Source organism: Engystomops pustulosus, chromosome 2 (genome assembly GCF_040894005.1).
Source record: "Engystomops pustulosus chromosome 2, aEngPut4.maternal, whole genome shotgun sequence".
NCBI classification, from domain to species: Eukaryota; Metazoa; Chordata; class Amphibia; order Anura; family Leptodactylidae; genus Engystomops; species Engystomops pustulosus.
Genome location: NC_092412.1, coordinates 151,273,325 through 151,300,847, shown reverse-complemented (window position 1 = coordinate 151,300,847; position 27,523 = coordinate 151,273,325). Strand labels below are relative to the sequence as shown.

Here is a 27,523-nt window from a genome sequence, read left to right as displayed (position 1 = left end):
TAGGTCTCCTGTGTATAAAAACTGGTCTGTGGTCATGTGATGTCACACTGGGGCACAGCTTGTTATAACACACAGCTCTGATTACTCAGCCATGCACCTGTGTGACATCACATGACCATGGACCAGTGCTTATCCACAGGAAATAGAGAATGAAGCTTCCTATAGAAGCATTTATCTAGAAAACCATGAAGAATTAATACAGAAAGGATATCAATTATTTGCTGAAATAGATGTATAGAGTTATGTTTGGCAAAGAGTGAGAAGGACATGGTGTTCCAATTGCTACTGATCTGATATTGATGTCCTTCATGAAAGGTCCATCACTATTGTAGCGCTACTGATATCAGTTATATATGAGCCAGTATGTATTAGCCTTTATCTGCTAAACCTTGAGGTAGGTGCAGTACACTTTGTATGCTTTATGTGGTTTATGAGTTTTAGCATGTATATTATTTTTAGGGACGTTAGCAAGAGGCTGTAGTTTACTGTAAGAAATAACCTTGTGTGCGTTAGTTATACAGACAAAATAAAACTGAATGACTGACAACAACATTAGCAATGATGAAAGTGAATTCAGACGCACCAGACTTTCTACCTTTTAGGTTGCTTCCCTAGTTGCACATATACATCAGATCTAAACTTCCACAGGTATTTATTTATTGTCTTTAGGATCAGGGAATCTAAGCAACTTTCATATAAAAAATAGTTTTTGGCTTTTAGCTCTTAAAGGAAATCTACCATCAAAATCCATCATAACAAACCAGAGGCACTTACTCATAGATCCATGCACTGTGACTGCGGTCATCTTTTTATATTTTCATTCATGTTATTCCTTCTAAAATGGATGAGATTACAGCAGGCAATGAAGGGAAAAAGTGTTTAGCAGTAGCAGGGGGAAGGTGAGAGAGTGTAACAGCCAGTGAATCTACAGCACAGATATATAAGTAAATGTCCCTGCATTATCCATAATTGATTCTGATGGTAGATTTCCTTTAGACATGTTTAAACAAGAAAAAGGTTTTGTACCATGTTAGCATGTCTAGTAATATAATTTTTTTCCCTAAATAACTGGTACACAGGTCCAAAGCAGGACATGATCTATGACTTTTGGAGGATGGTTTGGCAAGAACACTGCTCAAGTATAGTGATGATTACCAAACTAGTGGAAGTTGGAAGGGTAAGTTTACATGTAGTGGAATTATTTGAAAACATAAATCCTAATACCTGGATCTTGTACATAATGAAAATTATCAAATAGATTTGACTGAAAATAACATGTTGTTTCAGCACATTGTTTAAGAAATTTCCAAACATTCACCTTATGTTTTTTTTAATTTAAAGAATATATGGTGGAAATTGAGGAAATTTACTTTTTTATATACTGGCAGCTGTAGCCTAGTTGACAGCCAACATCATATTACCAGTCATTTATAGATATATATTATTTTGGCCCTATGAATCTCTTGCCCTTTAATTTGTGCTGCTTCTATGTTAGCAACTAGAGAAAGGGTTAACCCTTGAGATGGAAAAGCATAAATATGTGTGTTTAATCTTTTCTAGCTTAGGTAGACTTTCAGAGCATTGATTAAGCCCATTTCTTGCATGCATAATGAGTCTACACTGCAGTTATGGAGAAGTGCCATACAAAGGTTGATTATGAATGGGATGATCATATAGACATACAGGGAACTGCAGAGGGGAGCCGATGTTTGATATCTTCAATGTATTTTTATTTTGTTAAATCTGGTTTTTGCCATCAATGTTTGTGAACTTGTTGGGAAGAACAGCAGTTAATGCTGTGAACTGGATTGTTCTCGGCTAATATGATTAGTATTGTCGCTGTGTTGCTCTGACGGGTAATTAAGAACAATGTTCCTTACACCAGATCATTTTTTAAATTGTGTTTTCTCGTAAATCTCCATTAACTGTAATGATTTTGTTTGGTCTCCGCTGGTCTAATTTTCCCTTCTCATTAGCGCTCTTCCTTCATCACCATACCAAACAGTGCTGAAGTGAACGCATTGTAATTAGTTTACTCTCTTTATCACTGTGTGTCTTATATTGCATCCATCACATAGCTGTAGGATTAACACACTTCACAAAGTGTAGTACCTTGCATTCGGCTGGATGGACTCCATGTACCTTATAAGCATTTTTCCCCTTCACCTTCCTGAAGAAAAATATGTTCACTTCTAGGCAAATTATTTTTGTCTTTACCACCCTAAAAAGAGGCTATAAATACACTTCACCCTGCAGCGAAAGAACGGCCATTTTGTGGAATATTCCCATTTATCTATTTCAGCAGATTGGATTTTTCTTCTTAGAAAGGTTATATGTAGATGTTGTAAATAGATTCCTTTTTGGATGAAAATCATCTGTTCCCCAAAAGCTAGTTCCACTGCTTCCCAAAATACAAAAAAAAACTCATCATAAATAATAATTTTAACATTGGTTTTGAAATTTCCCATTCTTTAAAGTTTACTACAGTCTTAAGAAATTTGACAGGTTTTGAAAAGAAGAGAACAGTGCCACACATGTACACACATGATATCACAGCTCAAATACAGCCTTTTTCTGAATAAGTACCAAAACAGGCAGTAAGTTATCTCCCTCCGAGTGACTTGATGAAGTGAGTTGAAGTTACAGCGATATAACATCAAAAAGTCTTTTAGCTTTCCAGTTCTCTTTGCATTTTAAGGCTTGTTATTTCTTTGAGATTTAATATAGTCTTCTGAACAGGTCAAATGCAGCAAATACTGGCCAGATACTACAGAAACCTATGGTGATATTCGCATTACCTTGCTTAATACAGAAACCCTGGCAGAGTATACAGTTAGAACACTTGCTATGGAGCGGGTAAGTGACTGAATTGTTTGCATTCACTCAGTAGTTTAGTAGCTTGGAAGCTTTTTTTTTTACTATAAAATATATCCTTTTCCAGCGGGGTTATACGGCTAGACATGAAGTGAAGCAGTTTCACTTCCTTTCATGGCCAGAGCATGGAGTACCCTTCCACGCTACAGGGCTGCTTGCTTTTATACGTAGAGTGAAGTCTTCTACACCCCCTGATGCTGGACCTGTTGTGGTGCATTGCAGGTCAGTACTAGGGAAAGCTCCCTTTTTCTCACAAGCATGATTCTTGGTCCTATGTACAATAAATCTGTGTTTTCTAAAAGCTCTGGAGCTGGCAGGACAGGATGCTACATTGTCTTGGATGTAATGCTGGACATGGCGGAATGTGAAGGGGTTGTTGATATTTACAATTGTGTCAAGACACTTTGCTCTCGACGCATCAACATGGTGCAGACTCAGGTAAGATAATGATAAATATGATGTTGCTGAGCTAATCTTGAAAAATTTAATCAATGAATATTAAGTGTATCTAATTGCTTCCAGGAGCAATATGTTTTTATCCATGATGCCATACTTGAGGCCTGTCTTTGTGGTGACACAGCCATACTTGCATGTGACTTCCGGCAAACATACAAGGAGATGCTACAGATAGACACACAGAGCAACTCAACACACCTGAGGGATGAATTCCAGGTATACTGTAAAAGAAATTTAGGGGTATTTCTATTATTTCCAGTTATCGCAAACATAGGATAGACTGGTTGCGCATGAGCAGGTGATCTCTTAACTTCTGTTGGACTGCCAGATATAGCCAAGGGCTGTACTTGGCTATCAGGCGGTGATACAAATGCAGCCATTTATTGAGGACATTCTTGTGATTAAGATACCCAGTTGTCTCCCCATGGAAGGGAGTGACTTCAAATAACTGGAATACCCCTCTAATCAACTATAATCCATGATACTACTATGTACATAGTTTGTTTTATTTAATAACTACTTCGTTGTTTCTTTACAGACACTAAATTCTGTGACTGCACAACTTGGTGTAGAGGAGTGTAGCGTTGCGTTATTACCACACAACCGAGACAAAAATCGAAGTATGGATGTGCTGCCTCCTGACCGTTCTCTGCCTTTATTACTCTCTGCACATGGAGAGGACACCAGCAATTATATTAATGCTGCCCTTACTGATGTGAGCTCTTGACCTTTATCTTTAAATTAAGGCTTTGAATAGTTTTATTATTTTACTAGTTTTTGTGCAATTAGCAGGTACACCAGCCAACTCAGTTTACTTGGTACAGTGGTTCTAGTTGTGCTCAGTAGCATGACTTTCTAACTATTAGCAAGTACTTACTTGAATTACAATATATGATAAATATGCAGCTTTTTGTAAATGTAACAATTTGATTTATCGGTAAAATGTACTTTTAGAATATGACTTGGCTGTATATTGAATGAATTTTCCAAGTTACTGTGTAAAAAAAAAGTTTGAAAATCACATCTCCATTCCCTAGAACACTTATTTACCCCATTCTTCAAAAAAAAAAAAAAAAATTGCCTGTTCATTTGAACTAAGATAACGCTATTCATTTACTGCAGTTTGTTGAGACTGCATGCTGAGACTACGAGTCCGACGAAGCGCTTTGCTGGTATCTTTTAGGGAGCTCCTCCCTGTCAACTCTTTCATTTTCTCTCCAGCACAGCCAACAAGTTCACGTACAGAATGGCACTTTTCCACTCACATCAGAATCAGAGAGCCAGTCAGGCTTCAGAGTCAGATGTCAGTTGTAAAACTATAAAATTGTATGATCTTTGACCCTGACAATATCTTAAAATGGACACTGTACTACTGCGTGGTTTAGCCTAGTTTACCCTTCCTGTCTCCTGGCACATTGGGGCACATTTACTTTCACGGTCCCGTCCCGATCTCCGCTGTGCGTTGTCCAGCGAGGATTCGGTTCTGCTGCAATTCACTACGGTCGTGCGAGCAATTTCCTGGATGTGTCGCTTCCCCCGCTGAGGTCCGCCGGAGTTCACCTTCTTCTTCCCGGTGCATGTGAGGGCTTGATTTTCAACACAATCTTGTTTTTAAATTCCGTAGTTTGTCTGAATCAGTCGGGTTGTCCAACGGCACGCCCCCCCCCCTGATTTGTGTCGCATGCAAGCCGGCGCCGATGTGCCACAATCGGATCGCATCCGCAAAAAAACCTGTGGCAATTCGGTGCAAAAAGGAAATATTCGGGAAACCCGACAGAATCGCGGTACGCAGACCCTTAGTAAATGTGCCCCATTATCTCTACAGCACCCCCAATTCCATGCTTTCTCTAAATTGTATAGATTGCCTTTGGTAAAAGAGATAGAATTGAACATAGTATAAAATGCATATATTTTGGCAGATTTTGCAGAATCTGAATACAGTTTTTTCTTGTTCAATAGGAATATTTTGTTCCTGTGACAGAAATTGTTTCTATGTGTTTGTGTATCGTTGCTTATTTCTTAGGGTATATGATTTCATGTCCACAGGAAGTCTCTATTATAAAAGGGGAATGCTGAGAATTATGCAAATTGTGCAATGAGGAGGTCATCTGAAAAAAATGCTAACAGATTTTCATCTCTAATCTTTTTACAAATAAAAAGCTACCTTAAGAGGAGTATATTGTTTGTAAAACGTTTAATGGTATTTTGCTATTTTTCAGAGTTACAAAAAAAGTTCACATGTCATTGTCACAGTACACCCACTACAGAACACAATTACTGACTTCTGGAGGCTGGTATACGACTATGGCTGCACTAGCATTGTTATGTTGAATCAGCTGAACCAGTCAAATTCTGCTTGGGTAAGAGATAACTAATTTTACTTATGGACTCATAAATGTATAAATGCTATATTTGTTTGCATATTACATATATTATAATATCACTGGTCCCCTGGCAAGTGCTCTTAACCAGGCAACTGGGCCTTAGCAATTACAATGTCATAAGAGATTGTTTTTACCCAGTCTGGCATTGTCTGTACTGATTGTCCTGGTTCAGAGTGTGAAGGGAAACACTCCAGCTAGTAAATACCATTTGTCGTTTTTTTTCAGAAATAACTGTTTCATGAAGGAATAGTGCAGCACACAATTCTTTAAAAATCTGCTCCAAATTGTGATGTTTTAAGGAATTCAAGTATTTTCTAAAATAGACCTGTCAGGAGAGCTGAGAAAACCCCTATAAAATGTCTTATTTTAATGTCTTACAGAATAATCACCTGCAGTTTTTGGTTTATAGCAGTCGTTCCTTTTTTATTTCTAGAATATAAATCACATTTCATCTTCTTTAACCTGGTTGCCTTTCTCAGAGGACATCATCACAAAAGCGGTATTGCATAGGTTTTCTAAAGCAATAGGAAGAATGCACAATGCTGTGGGAAATATTGGGCTCATTGAATGCAGATGGTTGGCTAAAATTTCAGGTTTCACCATAGCAGCAAATAATGTCACTTCTTATATGATGAACCTTTATTTTATGACTCAGAATTTTTACATTTCATGAAATTTTGTTTTTTCAATGTATACACCTGCCTGACATAGACACAGCATGTCATTGCATCGGAATGAATTTTAAGTTTTTTTTTACTTAGGATTCATCTGCTTTATTTCCTTAAAACTAGCCCTGCTTACAATACTGGCCTGATAATGGTATATCTAGATATGGACCAATGGAAGTTCAGTTTGTGTCTGGGTCTGTGGATGAAGACGTAGTGACCCGTCTATTCAGAGTACAAAACATCACAAGGGTGAGTTGCCCAGCACATTTACAACTTGATGAAGGACTATTTTTATGAAAATGAGTTTTACATTGTGTTTACCGTACTTTATGTTCATTGTGTGTAACTATTTTAGAATCTAACTATTAAAAATCTTAGTAGAATATATCAGAGGGTGTTGTGTACAGTCTGGTTACACCATATATTAAGTCATAGCTTATTTATTTATTATTAAAGGGAACCTGTTACCGCATATTCACAAATACAATTAGTGGCAGGTCCCCATAGAACCCTATTAACTAACTGACAGCCTTCTTTTAGTTAAAAATTGTTTCCCTCATATCTCCATATGATCAATTTTATGACCTTTCCTTCCATATAGATCATACAATAGCACGTCAGACAGGACGTGGCCTCCTCGGGCTCCCCATGCCTTCTCAGCATCAGCAATGCATTTCATATGACCAGGGTGACATCATCTAAAGTCCTTTAGCCTCCTAACATTAGCAAACTGTACATCATGTATGTATCTGATCACACGAAATCACAGCATGTCTCCATGGATTCCTACAACTCCCCATGCCTCCTTGGAGGCTTACTGGGATTTCATGTTATCAGATATATGCATGGGGCACAATTTGCTAGAGTTAGAAGGCTAACATTAGATGCTGACCTTAGATGATGTCACCCTAGTCACACGACATGAATGTGCTGAGGTTGAGAAGGCATGGGGAGGGGCTGCTGGATTCAGCCTTAAGAGGCCACACCCAGTCTGACTAGCTCTAGATTTGCTATATGCAAGGCAGTGTTATAAAGTTGATTTTATGGGGATCTAAGGGAAAATTTTTTTAGTTTAAAAGAAAGGTGTCAGTTAATTAATAGGGATCTTTGGGAACCTGTCACCAGCTGTATTTGTGAAAACTGTGGTGACAGGTTCCCTATAACACAATAGACATAAGCCCAGTTCAGACCCCAACTGAGTTTTCCATTACACACTATGTTTAACCCCTTCAGGAATGCTATAAACGTCCTATTTGCACATGCTCCGTGCAGATAGGACACTTATAAATGTCATGACCATCACCAGATTCAAACGACTGTATCTCTTGAACCCCGGCACCTAGAAAACCGGAGATATCCACCAGAGATTTTTATATACAGTTTTCTACTTCCTAGATGTCCGATTGTAACTTTAAGAGTGGATATCTCCGGTTCTGTAAAGTATTCATACACAATCCATGTATCATATTAAAGGAGAGATTATCCAGTTTAATATGACACCAAATTGTATTTATATGTGCCATCATATGTGATATAGCCATTTGAAGTTGGTGAATTTGGTTTATAAATGTTCTATCTGCACGTGGGCATATGCCTGTCAGCTAGACACAGTGTAGAAGTAGCTGCAGGAAAGACTTTGACTTTGCAGAAGTACATGCATCCTCTGCATCTGTAGTTGAACTTGGGGAAAGGGTGACGGAATGATGCTGTACATATTTATAACATATTCTGGTAAATATTTATTCAGTTTTACTACTTGTTTTTTTACATTTGTAGTCATGTATTGGCTAATTTTATAAAGAAATAAATAAGTAAAACTAAAACAAGTTAAAGTCTCACATGTCATGAAAAATACTAAGTAAAAATAGTTTTGATATGTAAACCTTTTCAAAAGATATTGTCATTTAAAGAAGCGCATAGCAGAACTGCAAAAATTGACCTGGACATTCAGGCATCAATAACAATTGGTCATAAAGGGGTCAAAGAGAGCCTAGCAGAAACTGGAGATATTCCATTCACCTTTTCATTCCCCATAGACTTTAATGGACCATCTGTTGCTTTTCGTTTTGCATCCGTTATTAATGGTGGAAAAGAGACGTAGGCTACTAATAACAGAACTTGTCAAACACAGTTGCTAACTTAAGTCAGAGGTTTTTGTAAATTATCTGCAGAGGCTGCTGGGGTGTGGAGTATCTGGGCCGGGCGCAGAAGCTACTCTATGCCCCAGCAGCTACTGTCGGGATGGTCATTTGTGTGTTCTGGCATGCTCCTCTTCATGGTGCAGACATCACCGGCTTCTACGGAGCTACTGTGACACCCGGGGCAGCAGTGGATTAGAAGGTGCAGCTAGGGCAGATACTGGACATTCACTGCCTGCAATGGGGAAGCATTTGCCCCAGGATCCAAATGTAAATCTTCTGACTATTGTCAGGCAGGGCAGATTCTTCTCATTCTTCTTCATGAATAGCTTTTCCTGTCTGCACACGGCAGAGTCCTGTTTGCATTCAGCCCCTCCCCTGCATTAAAACGATAAACAGACACACAGATACTTCCTGCTGGCAAGCAGCAGCATGAAGAGTTTACTCTACAATCTAAAGATAAGATCTTTGTCCAGGGGAGGAAGAAACTCTGTGTGTGTTATAGCTGAGATGTAGTAGAGCTGAAGTGTGTTATATCCATCTCATGGATTTCATCATCTCTCAACTCTGATCTATCTCATCTCTCTTTTTCTATGTCTCAGATACTAGTAGAACATCCAGAGACATGTCTAATGGAACAGATTTATAAAAAAAATTGGCCAACTCCTTTAATACTTCCTGTCCCAACAGAAAGAAAAACAACTCTCTGCCAGTGAGACCAAAGTGGTGATGTTTTTACATGCCACCATATACCATGCGCCACAAATATACAGCATAGCAGCACATGCTGTATTAACTGTCGCACACAGTGGTGAACACCAAAGTATCCAAGAGTGAAATGTGAGACTATATATCAAGCAGCTAAATGCATTGAGCACAAGTCCTGAAGGAGCAGGGGGAAGGGTAGAGTTCTTTTAAAGCAATATGGCATCTTGTTCTCTAATTTGCACAATTGTGATTGACAGTCCCAGCAAATGTTTTTGTAGCACTTCAGTGAAATTTGCATGCAGCTAGCGTAGTTGTTACTTCAGATTTTCCCAGCATTTATCTGTCTTCCTGGCTGTTTGACATGTTAGTTCGATTTTTTACATTGATTTTCTTTAGGCTGCGTCTGATTATTTTTTTTGATACAGAGTCTTTGGAAGTCAGCTGCGGTAGGAGCTTAATTATTGCTTGTCGTGCCATCTTTCAGGATCACATTCATTACATCATAATTTAGCTTAGAACTGGGTTAAAATATGTTAAGACGCTAAACATTGTGAAGAAAGTAGGTGAATAAAAATAGATTTGGGTTAATGACAATAACAAATGTAATTAACAAATATGTAATCATTCATATCTGAAATATATATTTGAAAATGTCATAAACCTAAATTTGTATAGCAAAATATGTTGTTGATACAGCACTTGTATTCAATTATTTAAAAGTCAATATCCTATATTTTAAACCAATAAAAAAAGAGAACTACAAAAATTGTGTACAGCATGTAAAGCTGGTGAGCTTACCATTGAAAACCTGAAGCAGACTTATGCATTTCGGCCTTAATCTATGGACCGCACAATATCAATGTCCGAAACATGTAGGTCTGTTCCTGGTGTTTAATGGTGAGATCACCAGCTCTACATGTCGTACACTTTTTTTTTTGTGCACAATTAGACACAGATCTATGAAGTTCTATGTCACCTTCATGAATTTGAAGTCAGTTTAGACCCTTTTCGACTGTGCTCTTATTCATTAAGTACTTGTGCCAAAAACTAAACTCTCAGGCAAAATTACTGCACAATTTGTGTGCCACAATAACGGACCTGGAGACACTATTATTAAATGCCCTGCAATTTGTCTAATGGGCAGATAACTTCTAATTTCTAATTGGCAGAAATTGGGACGTATTTATCAAAAGTGTCATAAGGTAAGATGGAGCTGTCTTAGGCCTCATGCAAACAAGCGCCTGTGATCCGATCACGGCCTCCATAGAGGTCTATGGTAACCAGTCACGGAGCACACGATGTATCACCACACTGTGACCAAACCACTCTGCTTTCCATGAAAGCAAGCATCCTGCTCCCTGCTGATTGCTTGCCCGGGTTTTACCCTGATGTAGCATATGTTTGTGTACAAGAGGCTTTTTACTGCACCAGGTTTATTACCGTGTCTGATACTTGATGTTAAATCTGGTATAGTATAAGATTGTCTAGTTGTACTTTTTACCTCTTATCAGCTTAGTTTACTCCTGAAATCTGTACCAAAATTATTTTTGGCACACAGACTTTTTGGGATAAAGCCATGCCCCCTTTGTTGTACTAGGAGTAGAAGTGCTTGAGAACTGTCTAAAACCGTTGCAGACAGTTTTTTGTTGCAAATTGATAAATGTACCCCATTGTTAGAAATCTAAATCATGGTAACTCATCAGCGTCCTGTGATTGGGTGCATGGCAGTACTGGTCAAATTTTTATGACTTATATTAGTCAAAATGCAGGATCTATGTCTTGGCCATAAATGGACTAAAGGTTAATTTAAAGCACCAGATATGATTATGGATGAATTAATTATGATTATTTATAAGTTCATTATCTTTGCTTTCAAAGTGAAAATAAAATTCTGCAACGTAAATACTTATGCAGACAGTGTCAGCTAGATGGGAATTACCAGCATACTGTAAGAAGTGAGCAGGACATATGCCATTTACTAATAAGATTCAATTACATCTGTATATTTTTTGCTGAAGGATGAACATCTCCTGGTCAAACATTTCCAGTATCTACGATGGTCTCCATACAGAGATACGCCAGACACCAAAAGATCCTTCCTACAACTCCTTTCTATGGTGGAACAGTGGCAGGAACAAAACAGAGAACATAGAACCCTTGTGCACTGTCTGTAAGCATCCATACATTGAGCCTTTATCTGTAAGCTTTGACTTTTTACATAATTCTTTTCATTTTTGTAATATTTCTTCTGCATATGATTTTTACAGGAATGGTGGAGGTCGGAGTGGGACATTTTGTGCATGTTCAATGCTATATGAGATGATTCGATGTCACCATGTGGTTGATGTTTTCTATGCTGTAAAAACTTTGCGGAATATTAAGCCAAATATGGTGGAAACACTGGTAAGGCTGCAGAATTTGGTCATATGAAATTAATTAATATGAAATTTGCTAATATATACTATATAATATAATATATTACTAAATACATAATCCACTCTTTCTCTTACAGGACCAATTTCGGTTTTGCTATGAAATCGCCCTGGAATACCTAGAACTGCATGATACCAGATAGCATCTATTCAAATAGCAACTTTGGGTAGCAACCCCACTGCCTGTGTTCTATGAAATAGACATGTGCCAATCACATGCATTTATATTCTGTGGCCAAAATCAGAAGTGACTTCAGTCGCCTCCTATTCCAGTATAAAAAGGGCTTCTCTCTGCTGTCTTAGTGTGAAGTAGAAGTTATACCAATCAATGCCTGTACATATTTATAGCTATACATATGAGCCTGATTATGAAAAGCATAGCTATAAAGTTTTACTTGTGATGTATATTCATATGAAATTTGCATTTGCAAATCATCACAAGCATTTGAGATTTCTCTGTGTCAGTGGTATTAAGGACACCTGAGCTGTATATAAGGGATCTTCAATCTTCATCTCTTAATGTATGATCTATACAAGGTGGGGAGGGTGATGGCAACTGGGTAGAGTGCATCAGCTAAAAGGCAAAGTAATGTGTCAATATGTGTCATGGATATCTGATCCTCTATGCCATATTATACCATAATGTATCATGATCACTATTTGTATATAATGGTAAGGGATGTACAAACCCCACAAGTAATGAAGGGGTTTTTAATGCTTTAATGTACTTAAATAAATTGCTTGTTTTTATTAGTTCTGTGTTCCAGCTGAATGAGGGCTGGCAGATGATGTGTATGATTTGGACAATCGAATGAAGTTCCTTAAGTATGAATGAAAGTGAAAATGTCTATTTTGTGCTGATTAAAGGCCCTCATCACTGATGTTTTTACATTACAAGGAGTTGAGAAGTACGAATGAGGTTTCCATTTATTAAAAGGTAATAGGCGCCTCTCCCTCATGACATACTTTATTAGGAAGAGATGAAAAGTTTATGCCTGTGTAGTGGGCAGAGATGACAAATGTGTGCCTTACCTCTGCCCCGGGGGAAAATCCATGCGTGTCAGTGGCATCCTGTACTATAGATTAGATATATATGTAATGTGCTGACAGTATTGTGCATCATGTGCCAGAGTTGCAGGGAAGGGGCCAGCCTCTCTTTAGTCAACAGTGGATTTTATTTTCTGCCTTGCAGGGATGATTAAAAATAATTGGACAGATAGATACTTGGTGATTTGTCCTTGTGTCAGGGGACAGGGCAGCCTCCATCGGCAGTGCACCAAATTTTCCACTATTTTTACTGATGACTCAGTTGCCCCTGGACAGGGCCAGGGGTCAGCAGCCTGTGAGAAGAAGAAGCAAAGACCTATAATAACATTCCTGGAAGTGATTACCTTTCTCTCCAGCAATAATGCGAAAAACTATTAACTGTCCTGTCTTTAAAACATAAAGTGGATGAACATGATGATGATCTGTATACCTAGATATGTTTATCGACGTGTCACATTATGTTCAATCAGATGCCTGCTTTTATGTTAACTGGGGCAAAATCTAATACCCACAGTCCAATATATAATAATAAAGTTGTAAATTTTACAACAAAAGGCAAAATTGTTGCAAAAATGTAAATTTAAATTTACTTGTGTGAATACAATCTTATGTATTCATTTTATTTATAATTTTCACTTCTTCATGGAAAAGCAATGCAATTTAGTCTGATCATGTGGCATCTTTCTAATAGCACAGGATTCATAGTTTATTCAGTAGTACCCACACAATAGAGCTTCATATGGATATCTTCACATATGACAGTTTCCTGCATATTAAAATGGTTTCTTCTGCAGCAAAAAATATATATTGCCAGTCCCATTGAGATGACTGTGACCGTGTTGGAAGTTCAGTATTGGAAAGATTAAATTTCAAGAAGAGAGAGGCCATGATGTCAGAGACAGCACAGTGACAGTCTCTAGTGTTCTGGAGTAAGGCAGGGGTCATGTCACGTGCAGAATTATACACCTGGGTATCATCAGCATAGAGATGATACTGGAAAACAAATCTGCTGACAGTTTGTCCGATGGGGGCAGTATAGAGGGAAAAGTGAAGAGGACTGAGGATAGGAAGGTGAGATGAGAAATATCCAGAAAAGTAGACACTGAACGGGGGGTCAGAGAGAAAGGAAGAAAACCAAGAGAGTACAGTGTCCTTTAGGTCATTAGGGTCCACAGTATCAAACCCTGCTGACAACCATATTGTAGGGTATCAAGAAGGGAGTTAGCTGAGAGATATTGGGTTAGTTGAGAATAGACGAGGCCTCCCAGGAGTTTGGTGATGAAAAGGAGATTAGAGACTGGTCGGTAGTTAGTAGCACCGGATGGGACCAGGGAAGGTTTCTTTAGCAATGGGGTGGAAACCGCATGCTTCACCAGTAGAGATAGAGGGGTTGAAGATTTTAGGGGGATGAAAAGTGACTGCTGGGGAGAGGAACTGTACCAGATGTGAGGGGATGGGGGTCACTGATATAGGTAGTCGGGCTACCAGAGGAAAGGAGCCTGGACACTTCTTCCTCTGATTGGCTCAAAGGAAGAGAGTGAACAAGAAAAGGTACCAGAGGGAAGGGGATTAGTGGGGTGAGTGGATTTAGCTATTATCTTCTATTATCTTATCTGGGGCACATCTGACAGTATGATTATGATGGTTAGTAGCCTGGTTTGGACAGGTGGAGGAGATAGGGTAAAGTGAAGACTGCAAGTTTTCTGTGAGTTGGTGAGTATTAATAGCATGTGGGTTCTGGTATGAACGATAGATGAATGGATTCTGGGAAGGTGCAGGATTATTAAAAGTAAAAGAAAGATGTTTATGGTCTTAAAGTGGAAAGAAACAATTGGTAAAATTAGATATTGAAGAAAGTTGGAAGAAGACCACATTGATTCTCCGACTCATAATGAGGGAAATATCCTCAAAGACTTGCAAAAGACCTAGAAGAGTAGTTAGTGATAAGAGCTGAGAGGCAGGAGAGGAAATGGGAGTGTTAATAGGGATGTTAAAGCCTCCCGTGATGATGATTGGAATCTCACAGGATAGAAAGGGAGCCATGAGGCAAAGTGGTCAAGCGGGAGGACGGTATACTATAGCCACACAAAGAGAGAATAGGAGGCAAAGTCTGATGGTGTGGACCTCAAAAGATGGGAAACTGAGAGAGGGTACAGGAGGGATGACCTGGAAATTCCCTCATGGATAGTATGCCTCCCCCTCCTCCCTGCCTATTTTCAGGTCTGGAGTAGAGATGAGCGAGCACTAAAATGCTCGGGTACTCGTTATTCGAGACGAACTTTTCCCGATGCTCGAGTGCTCGTCTCGAATAACGAGCCCCATTGAAGTCAATGGGAGACTCGAGCATTTTTCAAGGGGACCAAGGCTCTGCACAGGGAAGCTTGGCCAAACACCTGGAAACCTCAGAAAAGGATGGAAACACCACGGAAATGGACAGGAAACAGCAGGGGCAGCATGCATGGATGCCTCTGAGGCTGCCTAAACGCACCATTATGCCAAAATTATGGGCAACAGCATGGCCATGACAGAGTGACAGAATGAAGCTAGATAGCATCTAAAACATCCAATAATTGACCCTGACACTTTAGGGGACGGCATGCAGAGGCAGCGGCAGCAGCGGCAGGCTAGAGAGTGTCTTGGCAACATACCCCAAATGGACTCAGGCTTAAAACCAATGGGTGGCAGAGAGGAACCAAAGGAGGTGAGCAAGAAGCGCTCAAATAATATCGGTAAATGATAAAAGTTTGCCAGTAAATTTTGTGGATTACACAGCAGGGTGGCGACAAAGTTAACAAGTTTGATGTGGAAGCCATGAAAACAACCCAAAATTCTGCCTGACACAGCTCGTTTGAGAAGGGGACCATGTATGGAGGCAGTGAACTAGTAGTAGATTAAAGGTGCTGCAGTTAAAACTATGTTAGTTGGATCTTGGGATGGAGCTGGCGCTCCGCTGCCAGGCGAGCTTTCGCCAATCCAAGCCCCTGTCTCTAGGCTACTCCCCAAACAGCACTTCTAAGAACCTTTTGTATAAGATCAAGTGTAGTAGCGTTCTTATAAGTTTAGGATATGGCAGGTGAGGGGAATGTAAACAGATGCGCAAGAAGCGCTGAAATAATATTGGTAAATGATAAAAGTTTGCCAGTATATTTTGTGGATTACACAGCAGGGTGGCGACAAAGTTAACAAGTTTGTTGTGGAAGCCATGAAAACAACCCAAAATTCTGCCTGACACAGCTCGTTTGATAAGGGGACCATGTATGCCTACAGTTCATGCCAGTCGCTGCACTGGCTGCCAGTCTCCTTTCGAATACAGTTTAAAATAATAACCCTCATCCATAAAGCTCTGTATAATGCTGCACCCCCCTACCTCTCCTCTCTTATCTCAGTCTACCGCCCAACCCGTGCTCTTAGATCCGCCAGTGATCTTAGATTAACCTCTACCCTAGTGCGGACCTCCCACTCGCGTCTCCAAGACTTCTCTAGAGCTGCACCAATTCTATGGAATGCTCTGCCCCGGACTATCAGACTAATACCTAACCTCCAAAGTTTCAAAAGTGCTCTTAAAACCCATTTCTTTAGGCAAGCCTATAACACTCATTAACTGCATGAAGTTTTAACTCTTCTACTAACCCGTCCTGTGTCGTCCTCCCATCTGTTATCCAGCAACCAACAGGCACCAGACTTCTCTGCAGTCCCATTCACCCTGGACCTGGTATATAAGATGACGGCTGAGTGGTTCAAGCGACAGCAATTCCATTTATTATATTTTGTTCTATTCCCTAAGAAGAATGGCTTGACCATTAAATATTCTTTTACCTCGTGTTACCCCATCATCTTCATAAACCGTAAGCTCTGGCGAGCAGGGACCTCACTCCTGTTTTTCCATACAAATGTTGTGCTCTGTTACATTACATTTGTATTTGTTTCCTATGATTTGTAAAGCGCTACGGAATATGATGGCGCTATATAAATAAAGATTATTATTATTATTATTATGGAGGCAGTGAACTAGTAGTAGATTAAAGGTGCTGCAGTTAAAACTATGTTAGTTGGATCTTGGGATGGAGCTGGCGCTCCGCTTCCAGGCGAGCTTTCACCAATCCAAGCCCCTGTCTCTAGGCTACTCCCCAAACAGCACTTCTAAGAACCTTTTGTATAAGATCAAGTGTAGTAGCGTTCTTATAAGTTTGGGATATGGCGGGTGAGGGGAATGTAAACAGATGCGCAAGAAGCGCTGAAATAATATCGGTAAATGATAAAAGTTTGCCAGTATATTTTGTGGATTACACAGCAGGGTGGCGACAAAGTTAACAAGTTTGATGTGGAATGCCCTGTAATAGCTCTTGGGCGGTGTGCCTTTTATCGCCTAGGCTCAGCAGTTTGAGCACCGCCTGCTGTCGCTTAGCGACGGCACTGCTGCTGTGCCTAGAGCTACCGACTGATGGCGCCATGCCCACGGATGGTAATTCGGAGGAGGAGGAGGTGGAGGAGGGGTGGGAGGAGGAGGAGGTATAGTAGGCCTTTAAGACCTGGACCGAGGTAGGCCCCGCAATCCTCTGCGTCGGCAGTATATGACCAGCCCCAGGGTCAGACTTGGTCCCAGCCTCCACCAAGTTAAGTGTAGTAGCGTTCTTATAAGTTTGGGATATGGCGGGTGAGGGGAATGTAAACAGATGCGCAAGAAGCGCTGAAATAATATCCGTAAATGGTAAAAGTTTGCCAGTATATTTTGTGGATAACACAGCAGGGTGGCGACAAAGTTAACAACTTTGATGTGGAATCCATGAAAACAACCCAAATTTCTGCCTGACACACCTCGTTTGATAAGGGGACGATGTATGGAGGCAGCTATATGGACGACTTTTGGAGGTAGCAATGGAGACAACGTGTGGAGGCTGCTATGGAGACAATTTAATTTGGATAGTGCCTGTATGTGGCAGTCCAAAAAAGTTTTCAAACCAGAGGAGCAGGTAGGTGGCCCTCCTGAAAAATGAAATAGATTGAGTGCCTGTATGTGGCAGTCCAAAAAAGTTTTCAAACCAGAGGAGCAGGTAGGTGGCCCTCCAGAAAAATTGAATAGATTGAGTGCCTGTATGTGGCAGTCCAAAAAAGTTTTCAAACCAGAGGAGCAGGTAGGTGGCCCTCCAGAAAAATGAAATAGATTGAGTGCCTGTATGTGGCAGTCCAAAAAAGTTTTCAAACCAGAGGAGCAGGTAGGTGGCCCTCCAGAAAAATGAAATAGATTGAGTGCCTGTATGTGGCAGTCCAAAAAAGTTTTCAAACCAGAGGAGCAGGTAGGTGGCCCTCCAGAAAAATTAAATGCATAAAGTACTATAGCTAGAGCCAGTGGGCCCTGTCAATAAATAGCCAGTTTCCTCTTCTTTAGTGTACAAAGAGGAGGAGAAGGAGGAAAATAAGGAGGAGGAGTGCATAAATTATTCAGGTTGAGCTTCCTTCACCTGGTGGAGATTGGAAATTATGAGAAATCCAGGCTTTATTCATCTTAATAAGCGTCAGCCTGTCAGCGCTGTCAGTCGACAGGTGTGTACGCTTATCGGTGATGATGCCACCAGCTGCACTGAAAACCCGCTCGGACAACACGCTAGCGGCAGGGTAGGCAAGAACCTCCAAAGCGTACAGCGCCAGTTCGTGCCACATGTCCAGCTTTAAAACCCAGTAGTTGTAGGGAGCTGTGTGATCATTTAGGACGATGGTATGGTCAGCTACGTACTCCCTCACCATCTTTCTGTAAAGATCAGCCCTACTCTGCCGAGACTGGGGACAGGTGACAGTGTCTTGCTGGGGTGACATAAAGCTGGCAAAAGCCTTGTAAAGCGTACCCTTGCCAGTGCTGGACAAGCTGCCTGCTTGCCTACTCTCCCTCGCTACTTGTCCCGCAGAACTACGCACTCTGCCGCTAGCACTGTCAGAAGGGAAATAGTGTTTCAGCTTGTGCACCAGGGCCTGCTGGTATTCATGCATTGTCACACTCCTTTCCTCTTCAGAGATGAGAGTGGAAAGATTTTGCTTGTACCGTGGGTTCAGGAGAGTGAATAAATTCTTTGAACGCGAGGGTCACGGGATAGGCAGCCTAGCATGAAATCTGCCATATGCGTCCCAACGCGCAAAAATTCACTCCCCTCACTGGCATGACTGCCCATTTCCTCCTCCTCCAACTCCTCTTCTTCTGCCCATACACGCTGAACAGTGAAGGACTGAACAATGGTCCCCTCTTGTGTCTCGCCAACATTCTCCTCCTCTTCCTCCTCATCCTCCTCCACCTCCTCCGATATGCGCTGAGAAACAGACCTGAGGGTGCTTTGGCTATCAACAAGGGAATCTTCTTCCCCCCGTCTCTTGTGACGAGCGCAAAGCTTCCGACTTCATGCTGATCAGAGAGTTTTTCAACAGGCCAAGCAGCGGGATGGTGAGGCTGATGATGGCGGCATCGCCACTGACCATCTGTGTTGACTCCTCGAAGTTACTCAGCACCTGACAGATATCAGACATCCACGTCCACTCCTCATTGTAGACTTGAGGAAGCTGACTGACCTGACTACCAGTTCTGGTGGAAGTTGACATCTGGCAGTTTACAATCGCTCTGCGCTGCTGGTAAACTCTGGATAACATGGTTAATGTTGAATTCCACCTCGTGGGCACGTCGCACAACAGTCGGTGAGCGGGCAGTTGGAGGCGGCGCTGCGCTGCCCTGAGAGTGGCAGCATCTGTGCTGGACTTCCTGAAATGCGCACAGATGCGGCGCACCTTCGTGAGCAAATCAGACAGATTGGGGTATGTCTTGAGGAAACGCTGAACTATCAGATTTAACACATGGGCCAGGCATGGCACATGTGTCAGTCTGCCGAGTTGCAGAGCCGCCACCAGGTTACGGCCGTTGTCACACACAACCATGCCTGGCTTCAGGTTCAGCGGTGCCAGCCACAGATCAGTCTGCGCCGTGATGCCCTGTAATAGTTCTTGGGCGGTGTGCCTTTTATCGCCTAGGCTCAGCAGTTTAAGCACCGCCTGCTGTCGCTTAGCGACGGCACTGCTGCTGTGCCTAGAGCTAGCGACTGATGGCGCCATGCCCACGGATGGTAGTTCGGAGGAGGAGGTGGAGGAGGGGTGGGAGGAGGAGGAGGCATAGTAGGCCTGAAAGACCTGGACCGAGGTAGGCCCCGCAATCCTCGGCGTCGGCAGTATATGACCAGCCGCAGGGTCAGACTCGGTCCCAGCCTCCACCAAGTTAACCCAATGTGCCGTCAGCGATATATAGTGGCCCTGCCCAGCAGCACTCGTCCACGTGTCCGTGGTCAGGTGGACCTTGTCAGAAACGGCGTTGGTCAGGTCAGGGCACGGATGATGTTGTCTGACACGTGCTGGTGCAGGGCTGGGACGGCACATCGGGAAAAGTAGTGGCGGCTGGGGACCGAATAACGAGGGGCGGCCGCCGCCATGAGGTTGCGAAAGGCCTCGGTCTCTACTAGCCTATAGGGCAGCATCTCCAGGCTAAGCAATCTGGAGATGTGGACATTAAGGGCTTGGGCGTGCGGGTTGGTTGCACTATATTTCCGTTTCCGCTCCAGCGTCTGGGGTATGGAGAGCTGAACGCTGGTGGATGCTTTGGAGGATCGTGGAGGCGACAATGGGGTTTTTGTGCCAGGGTCCTGGGCAGGGGGCTGACTATCAGCTGACACAGGGGAAGGAGCAGTGGTGTGCACGGCCAGAGGTGAACGGGCTTGGTGCCACTGAGTGGGGTGTTTAGCATTCATATGCCTGCGCATACTGGTGGTAGTTAAGCTAGTAGTGGTGGAACCCCTGCTGATCCTGGTTTGGCAAAGGTTGCACACCACAGTCCGTCGGTCATCCGGTGTTTCCTTAAAGAACCTCCAGACTTCTGAAAATCTAGCCCTCGCCGCGGGAGCCCTCGCCACGGGAGCTTCACTACGTGACACATTTGGCGCTGATGCACCTGCTCTGGCCCTGCCTCTCCGTCTGGCCCCTCCACTGCCTCTTCCAACCTGTTCTGGTCGAGGACTCTCCTCCGTCTCAGAAGCACTGTGTTCACCCGGCCTCTCAACCCAGCTTGGGTCTGTCACCTCATCATCCTCCGATCCCTCAGTCTGCTCCCCCCTCGGACTTCCTGCCCTGACAACAACTTCACCACTGTCTGACAACCGTGTCTCCTCATCGTCGGACACCTCTTTACACACTTCTTCCACTACGTCAAGAAGGTCATCATCACCCACAGACTGCGACTGGTGGAAAACCTGGGCATCGGAAAATTGCTCAGCAGCAACCGGACAAGTGGTTTGTGACTGTGGGAAGGGTCCAGAAAACAGTTCCTCAGAGTATGCCGGTTTAAATGCCAAATTTTCCTGGGAGGGGGCAGACTGGGGGGGAGGAGGCTGAGGTGCAGGAGCTGGAGGAGTGCCAATTTCGGTGACATGGGTGGACTGCGTGGAAGACTGACTGGTGGACAAATTGCTCGAAGCATTGTCGGCAATCCACGACATCACCTGTTCGCACTGCTCTGGCCTCAACAGTGCTCTACCACGAGTCCCAGTAACTTCAGACATGAACCTAGGGAGTGTAGCTCTGCGGCGTTCCCCTGCTCCCTCATCAGCAGGTGGTGTCTCACCCCGCCCAGGACCATGGCCTCTGACCCCTGCAGTAGTTGGACGCCCACGTCCCCGCCCTCGTCCTCTACCCCTAGCCCTCGGGTTAAACATTTTGAAAATGAAAGTTATAACTTTCATTTTTTTTTAACTTTTTTTTGTGTTTTTTAGTTTTTAAAACCAAACGATGCTATCCTATTGCTATGGCTATTTTCTAGCCAAGTATGAAAGCACACTGCTATGCCAGATGAGATGACGCTGAGTTATGAAAAAATAAACGTAAAATAAAAAGGAAATGGCAGACTGTGCCTAATTGAAATCCAACCCTTAATAAATTGTCCCACTTCGGTCTTTGCGATGGATATGTGCGTCACTAAGCGCTAAACACAACGGTCGCAAGTCTCACTACAAATTCCTCACAATATGGTAGTAGATGCACTACAGCAAGGATAGCCACCAGCAGATCAACCAGAAATAAAATATATAACGCTATTGTAGGCCTAAGTAAGCCGTTTGGATTCTCCTATGGCTATTTTCTAGCCAAGTATGAAAGCACACTGCTATGCCAGATGAGATGACGCTGAGTTATTAAAAAAATAAACGTAAAATAAAAAGAAACTGGCAGACTGTGCCTAATTGAAATCAAACCCCTAATAAATTTTCCCACTTCGGTCTTTGCGATGGATATGTGCGTCAGTAAGCGCTAAACACAACGGTCGCAAGTCTCACTACAAATTCCTCACAATATGGTAGTAGATGCACTACAGCAAGGACAGCCACCAGCAGATCAACCAGAAATAAAATATATATAACGCTATTGTAGGCCTAAGTAAGCCGTTTGGATTCTCCTATGGCTATTTTCTAGCCAAGTATGAAAGCACACTGCTATGCCAGATGAGATGACGCTGAGTTACGAAAAAATAAACGTAAAATAAAAAGTAAATGGCAGACTGTGTCTAATTGAAATCAAACCCGTAATAAATTTTCCCACTTCGGTCTTTGCGATGGATATGTGCGTCACTAAGCGCTAAACACAACGGTCGCAAGTCTCACTACAAATTCCTCACAATATGGTAGTAGATGCACTACAGCAAGGACAGCCACCAGCAGATCAACCAGAAATAAAATATATAACGCTATTGTAGGCCTAAGTAAGCCGTTTGGATTCTCCTATGGCTATTTTCTAGCCAAGTATTAAAGCACACTGCTATGCCAGATGAGATGACGCTGAGTTATTAAAAAAATAAACGTAAAATAAAAAGAAACTGGCAGACTGTGCCTAATTGAAATCAAACCCCTAATAAATTTTCCCACTTCGCTCTTTGCGATGGATATGTGCGTCACTAAGCGCTAAACACAACGGTCGCAAGTCTCACTACAAATTCCTCACAATATGGTAGTAGATGCACTACAGCAAGGACAGCCACCAGCAGATCAACCAGAAATAAAATATATAACGCTATTGTAGGCCTAAGTAAGCCGTTTGGATTCTCCTATGGCTATTTTCTAGCCAAGTATGAAAGCACACTGCTATGCCAGATGAGATGACGCTGAGTTATGAAAATATAAACGTAAAATAAAAAGTAAATGGCAGACTGTGCCTAATTGAAATCAAACCCCTAATAAATTTTCCCACTTTGGTGTTTGAGGTGGATATGTGTGTCACTAAGAGCTAAACACAACGGTAGCAAGTCCCCCTGCAAATTCCTCACAATATGGTACTAGCTGCAAATAAAAAAAAAAAATGTATAACGTTATTGTAGCACTAAGAAGGGCTGTCGCGTTCTTGTAGAATCACTCCTGCCTAACACTATTCTAATAGAACAGCCTAACGCTTTCCCTGACCAGCAGCAGCTCTCTCCCTAGCGGCATCCAGACACAGAATGATCCGAGCAGCGCAGGCAGGGGCTAGTCTATTCCAGGGTCACCTGATCTGGCCAGCCAACCACTGCTATCGACGTGTAAGGGTACCACGTCATGCTGGGTGGAGTGCAGAGTCTCCTGGCTTGTGATTGGCTCTGTTTCTGGCCGCCAAAAAGCAAAACGGCGGGAGATGCCATTTTCTCGAGCGGGCGAAGTATTCGTCCAAGCAACGAGCAGTTTCGAGTACGCTAATGCTCGAACGAGCATCAAGCTCGGACGAGTATGTTCGCTCATCTCTAGTCTGGAGCAGTGAGAAAAGTGTAAGCCGCCAAAAGACAAAGCAGGGAGGGAGGCAGAGTCGCCCTGCTGGATTTCTTGTAAAGTGATGGCCATCAGGTCAAAGGATTTAGAAAAAAAGAACCTGAACTCCAACAGATTCTAGTGTATTGCACACAGAGCGGGGATTCCATAGGGCATAACAAACAGAAAATATTTTTAGACAAACATAATTGTTAGTTTAATTGTTAGTCTAACTGCAGTGTGCTACTTCAGCATACTTTTCAGGACATCATACTTCTCAGAATATTATGCTATGCAAACAAATAATGCAAGAGACCAGGCCCTCATTTAGCTGGTAAAACAATTAATCTAGGAGTCGTAAATGGGTCCATTTCAGCCAATTATTGTTATTGTTACAAAAAGTTATACAATTTTCCAACATACTTTTCAGCTATCGATTGCTCACAAATTTCTAGATCTCTGCTTGCTGTCATTCTATGGAAAGCTTCTATGTTTACTGCTATCTGACAAAAAATCTAACCATGGTTAGACAGGTGCACATCTCATTATATCACAGAGAGTGATCAGAGCTGGGTTTAATAATGAGTCATGCACTTGGGTGACCATGGTCACATTTCTGTCCACTAGTAGTAAAAATAGAAGATTTCCATAAAATGACAGCCAACAGAGATCTAGTAAACTGTAAGGAATTGATACAGAAAATATTTTGGAAACCTGTAAAGAAAGAATTGTATATATTTAGTGTAATGGGAATTCCCCTTTAACACATGTGGTGCAAGTTCTAAACAGAAAAAAAACAAACTCAATGAAGGACATAGATGAACATTAAATAAGTTCGGACATAAAAGGGTCAAATGTTAGAGAAAGAAACAAACACATGCATTACAAAGGCAATTAACAGATATACAGATTTTGCAAAGGCAGAGTGTATTGGTGATAAAAGCATTCAGCAATCAGAGATATGTACAATTGCAAATTCCGTGAATGAACTGAAAGGCAGAGTATAGTTGGTAGTTGAAAAAAGCATTCACCAATCAGAGATATATACATGCAGAAAGAAAATATATTTGAGTTGTGCTGTGAATGCAGCATCTACAGTATATACGGCTGCATATTTAGTGTTCTTTTACAGATCTGTGTTTGACCCCAGAATACACAATACATTCAAATACAACTATGTGCACGTCTCCCCAAACTGTAGGTTTGCAACTTTTTAAACTATAATTGTACATATTTTTTTACACAGCTGAGATTTTTTCCACTGCTCCTATTTCGTTCTGAAAGTTTAATTTATCATCCCAGACCTAGCAAATATGATAATTGAAATCTACACCACCTAATAGTTGTTGTACAGTTAACAATCCTGCTGAAGCATTACACCTAATCATGATGAGTTGTGCACCTTGTCATAGGCACATAACTCCACCAGCTCCCGGAATACGCTGTGTCTCAACCTTTTTAAGATTGTGTTAATACAAGAATATTTTAACTCCCCTATCAGCTATCTCTTATCCATGCACTGTGGAATAACAGGAGGGCGGTTCAATAAGTACCGTGTTAGAAATGAAGACACCATTTTAAAAAAATTTTTTTTTTTAGATTTTTCAACTTAGTCCCCTTTTAGAAAGATACACTTCTCCCAACGTTCCTACCATTGTTTTAACCCTTCCAAAAAAATAGGATTTGTTGAACTTTCCAAAATATGCCTCGGTCTCGGCGATGACTTCCTCGTTTGAGCTAAATGTTTTTCCCGCAAGCCATTTCTTCATGGTAGGGAACAAGAAAAAGTCGCAGGGAGCCAGATCGGGTGAATACAGGGGGTGCAGCAGCAATTCATAACGCAATTCATGCAGTTCGGCAACGAAAACTCCATATGAACGTGCTGATGCATTATCATGTTGAAATGGCACCTTCTTTTCAGTCTCCTTCAATTTTTTGTCAAAGCGATCCAATAACTCACTGTAGTGATGTCCAGTGATCGTTCTTCCTTTTTCTAAAAAAATCCATGAGGATGACGCCGTTTGCATCCCAAAAAATTGTCGCCATGACCTTTCCGGCCATTTGGACTGTCTTTGCCTTCTTTGGAGTCGATTCACGGGGAGAAATCCATTGTTTTGATTGTTGCTTAGTTTCTGGTGTGTAATGATGAATCCAAGTTTCATCAACAGTGACAACTCAACGCAAAAACTCCTTCGGATCTCGCTTAAATTGCTCCAAACACTGCTTCGAATTTAGCCGCATCCGCTTGTTGTCCACCGTGAGCAATTGCGGCACCTATCCGCCACGGAGCTATGAAGGGTGTATGAAGAGGGCTCACGGGCTGAGCCCTCTTCATACAGATATCGGGTGGGGGGGTGGGGGCGGCGATCGTTGGCCATGACGGCCTCGGGTCTTCGTTTGACCCGAGGCTGAATGGCTTCTGCAGATTCATTACAATGAGCCTCCATATACTGGTTCGAATGATCTGACCATCTAGGGTAATGTACCCTAGATGGTCTAAGAAATAGTGAAAAAAAAAAGTTTAAAGAATGTAAAAAATTTATAAAATATTAAAACTTCAAATCACCCCCCTTTCCCTAGAACTGATATAAAACATAATAAACAGTAAAAATCACAGACACATTAGGTATCGCTGCATCCCAAAATGCCAGATCTATTAAAATATAAAAACGGTTACGGCCGGCGCTGACCTCTGAGACGGGAAATCACGCCCAAATGTCCGAAACGCGACTTTTACACCTTTTTACATTACATAAAAAATTTTATAAAAAATTATCAAAACGTTACACAGTCCTCAAAATGATAGCACTGAAAATGTCGTCTCATTTCACAAAAAAAATGACACCTCACACAACTCCATACCCCAAAGTATGAAAAAGTTATTAGCGTCAGAAGATGGCAATTTTTTGTACACATTCGTTTAATTTTTGAAAATGTATTAAAACGCAATAAAACCTGTATAAATTTGGTTTTACCACGATCTCTGAAAAATGAAAAAGTTAGGGATTTTTGAAGATGAGCGAGAAATGAGCGAAAATACCCTGCGTCCTTAAGGGGTTAATGGAGTGTATCGCATAGCAAAAATATTCAGTATTATCTATTAACAGGATAGTTAATAGATTGATCCAACTGATGGACTGCACCCATTTACAGACTGTGCTGCTGAATTAAGGAAAACAGCAGAGGAACTATGTATTTTGCTTTCCTGTTAAGTAAATCTCCAGCCAAAAACTGAAAACTATGACAGAAATGCGCAAATGACATTGCTAGAAGAAGAGCCAACATTCACAGAGCAAATAAAGAATTAATGAAAATATAATTGCATATAGTACAGAATCCAATGCCCCAGAGAATTTACCAGTGCAGGCTGGTGACTGATGAAGTTAGAGACTGATGAGAAAAAAAGTGTTTTAAACGGAACAATATCAATAATTATTACATTGTATCCTTCATATGGAAGTTGAAACAGATAAATAACATTCTATGATACCAAGGAAGAACTTCTAAACTTCTGAAAAACCTTTTGGATTGTGTGAGAATTGTGTGAGAGTCTGGAGGCAGCATTGTCATGGGTGGTCCCGCGACCCATATCGCGGGTCGCGGGCTCACCCGTGCTGCTCTGCCCCCGCCAGCGTGTCTCACCTGTCCTGGCTCCCGGTTCGCTCCCCTCCGCGGTGCGCGTGCATCCCCGACTGCTAGGGCGTGCGCGGGGCTCCTCCAGATTTAAAGGGCCAGAGCACCATTAATTGGCGCTGGCCTTATTGCCCAATTCTACATAAGCCTGCCTCTTCTTGCAAGCCCTGCCGGATCTTTGTGCCTCACAGCCTGAGAGAAAGCTTTACTGCGATTAGCCTGCGTTCCTGTGTCTCCTGCATTCCTGTGTCCCTCCCTGTTCCTGTGTTACCTGAGCTCCTCCGTGTTCACGTGTACCAGTGATCTTCCGTGCTGCTGTCCTGTGTGCTGTGTTCCCGTACCCCTCTGCTTGGACTTCCTGTTGCTGACCCCGGATTAAACTCTGACGTTGCATCTCTGCCG

The 27,523-nt window shown here is 41.9% G+C and overlaps 1 protein-coding gene and 1 long non-coding RNA gene across 8 annotated transcripts in view; one reads left to right on the top strand and one right to left on the bottom strand.

Moving 5' to 3' along the window:
• Positions 1 to 12,413, top strand: part of PTPRU (protein tyrosine phosphatase receptor type U) — an 83,065-nt gene extending 70,652 nt beyond the window's left edge. For 6 of the 7 annotated variants that reach the window (XM_072136887.1, XM_072136883.1, XM_072136888.1 and 3 more), the window contains 11 exons: positions 1,080 to 1,177; positions 2,740 to 2,856; positions 2,942 to 3,096; positions 3,177 to 3,312; positions 3,397 to 3,546; positions 3,869 to 4,045; positions 5,550 to 5,690; positions 6,506 to 6,631; positions 11,247 to 11,398; positions 11,496 to 11,631; positions 11,741 to 12,413. In XM_072136887.1, coding sequence (XP_071992988.1) covers positions 1,080 to 1,177; positions 2,740 to 2,856; positions 2,942 to 3,096; positions 3,177 to 3,312; positions 3,397 to 3,546; positions 3,869 to 4,045; positions 5,550 to 5,690; positions 6,506 to 6,631; positions 11,247 to 11,398; positions 11,496 to 11,631; positions 11,741 to 11,803 — 1,451 coding nt within the window. In that variant the 3' untranslated portion in view covers positions 11,804 to 12,413. Of the gene's footprint in view, positions 1 to 1,079; positions 1,178 to 2,739; positions 2,857 to 2,941; positions 3,097 to 3,176; positions 3,313 to 3,396; positions 3,547 to 3,868; positions 4,046 to 5,549; positions 5,691 to 6,147; positions 6,430 to 6,505; positions 6,632 to 11,246; positions 11,399 to 11,495; positions 11,632 to 11,740 lie in introns of those variants that run through there. The other variant, XM_072136889.1, reaches the window with a different exon arrangement.
• The window catches only part of LOC140118685 (uncharacterized), a 108,766-nt gene that overhangs the window by 20,998 nt on the left and 60,245 nt on the right, over positions 1 to 27,523 (bottom strand). The gene's annotated exons all lie outside the window — the stretch shown is intronic.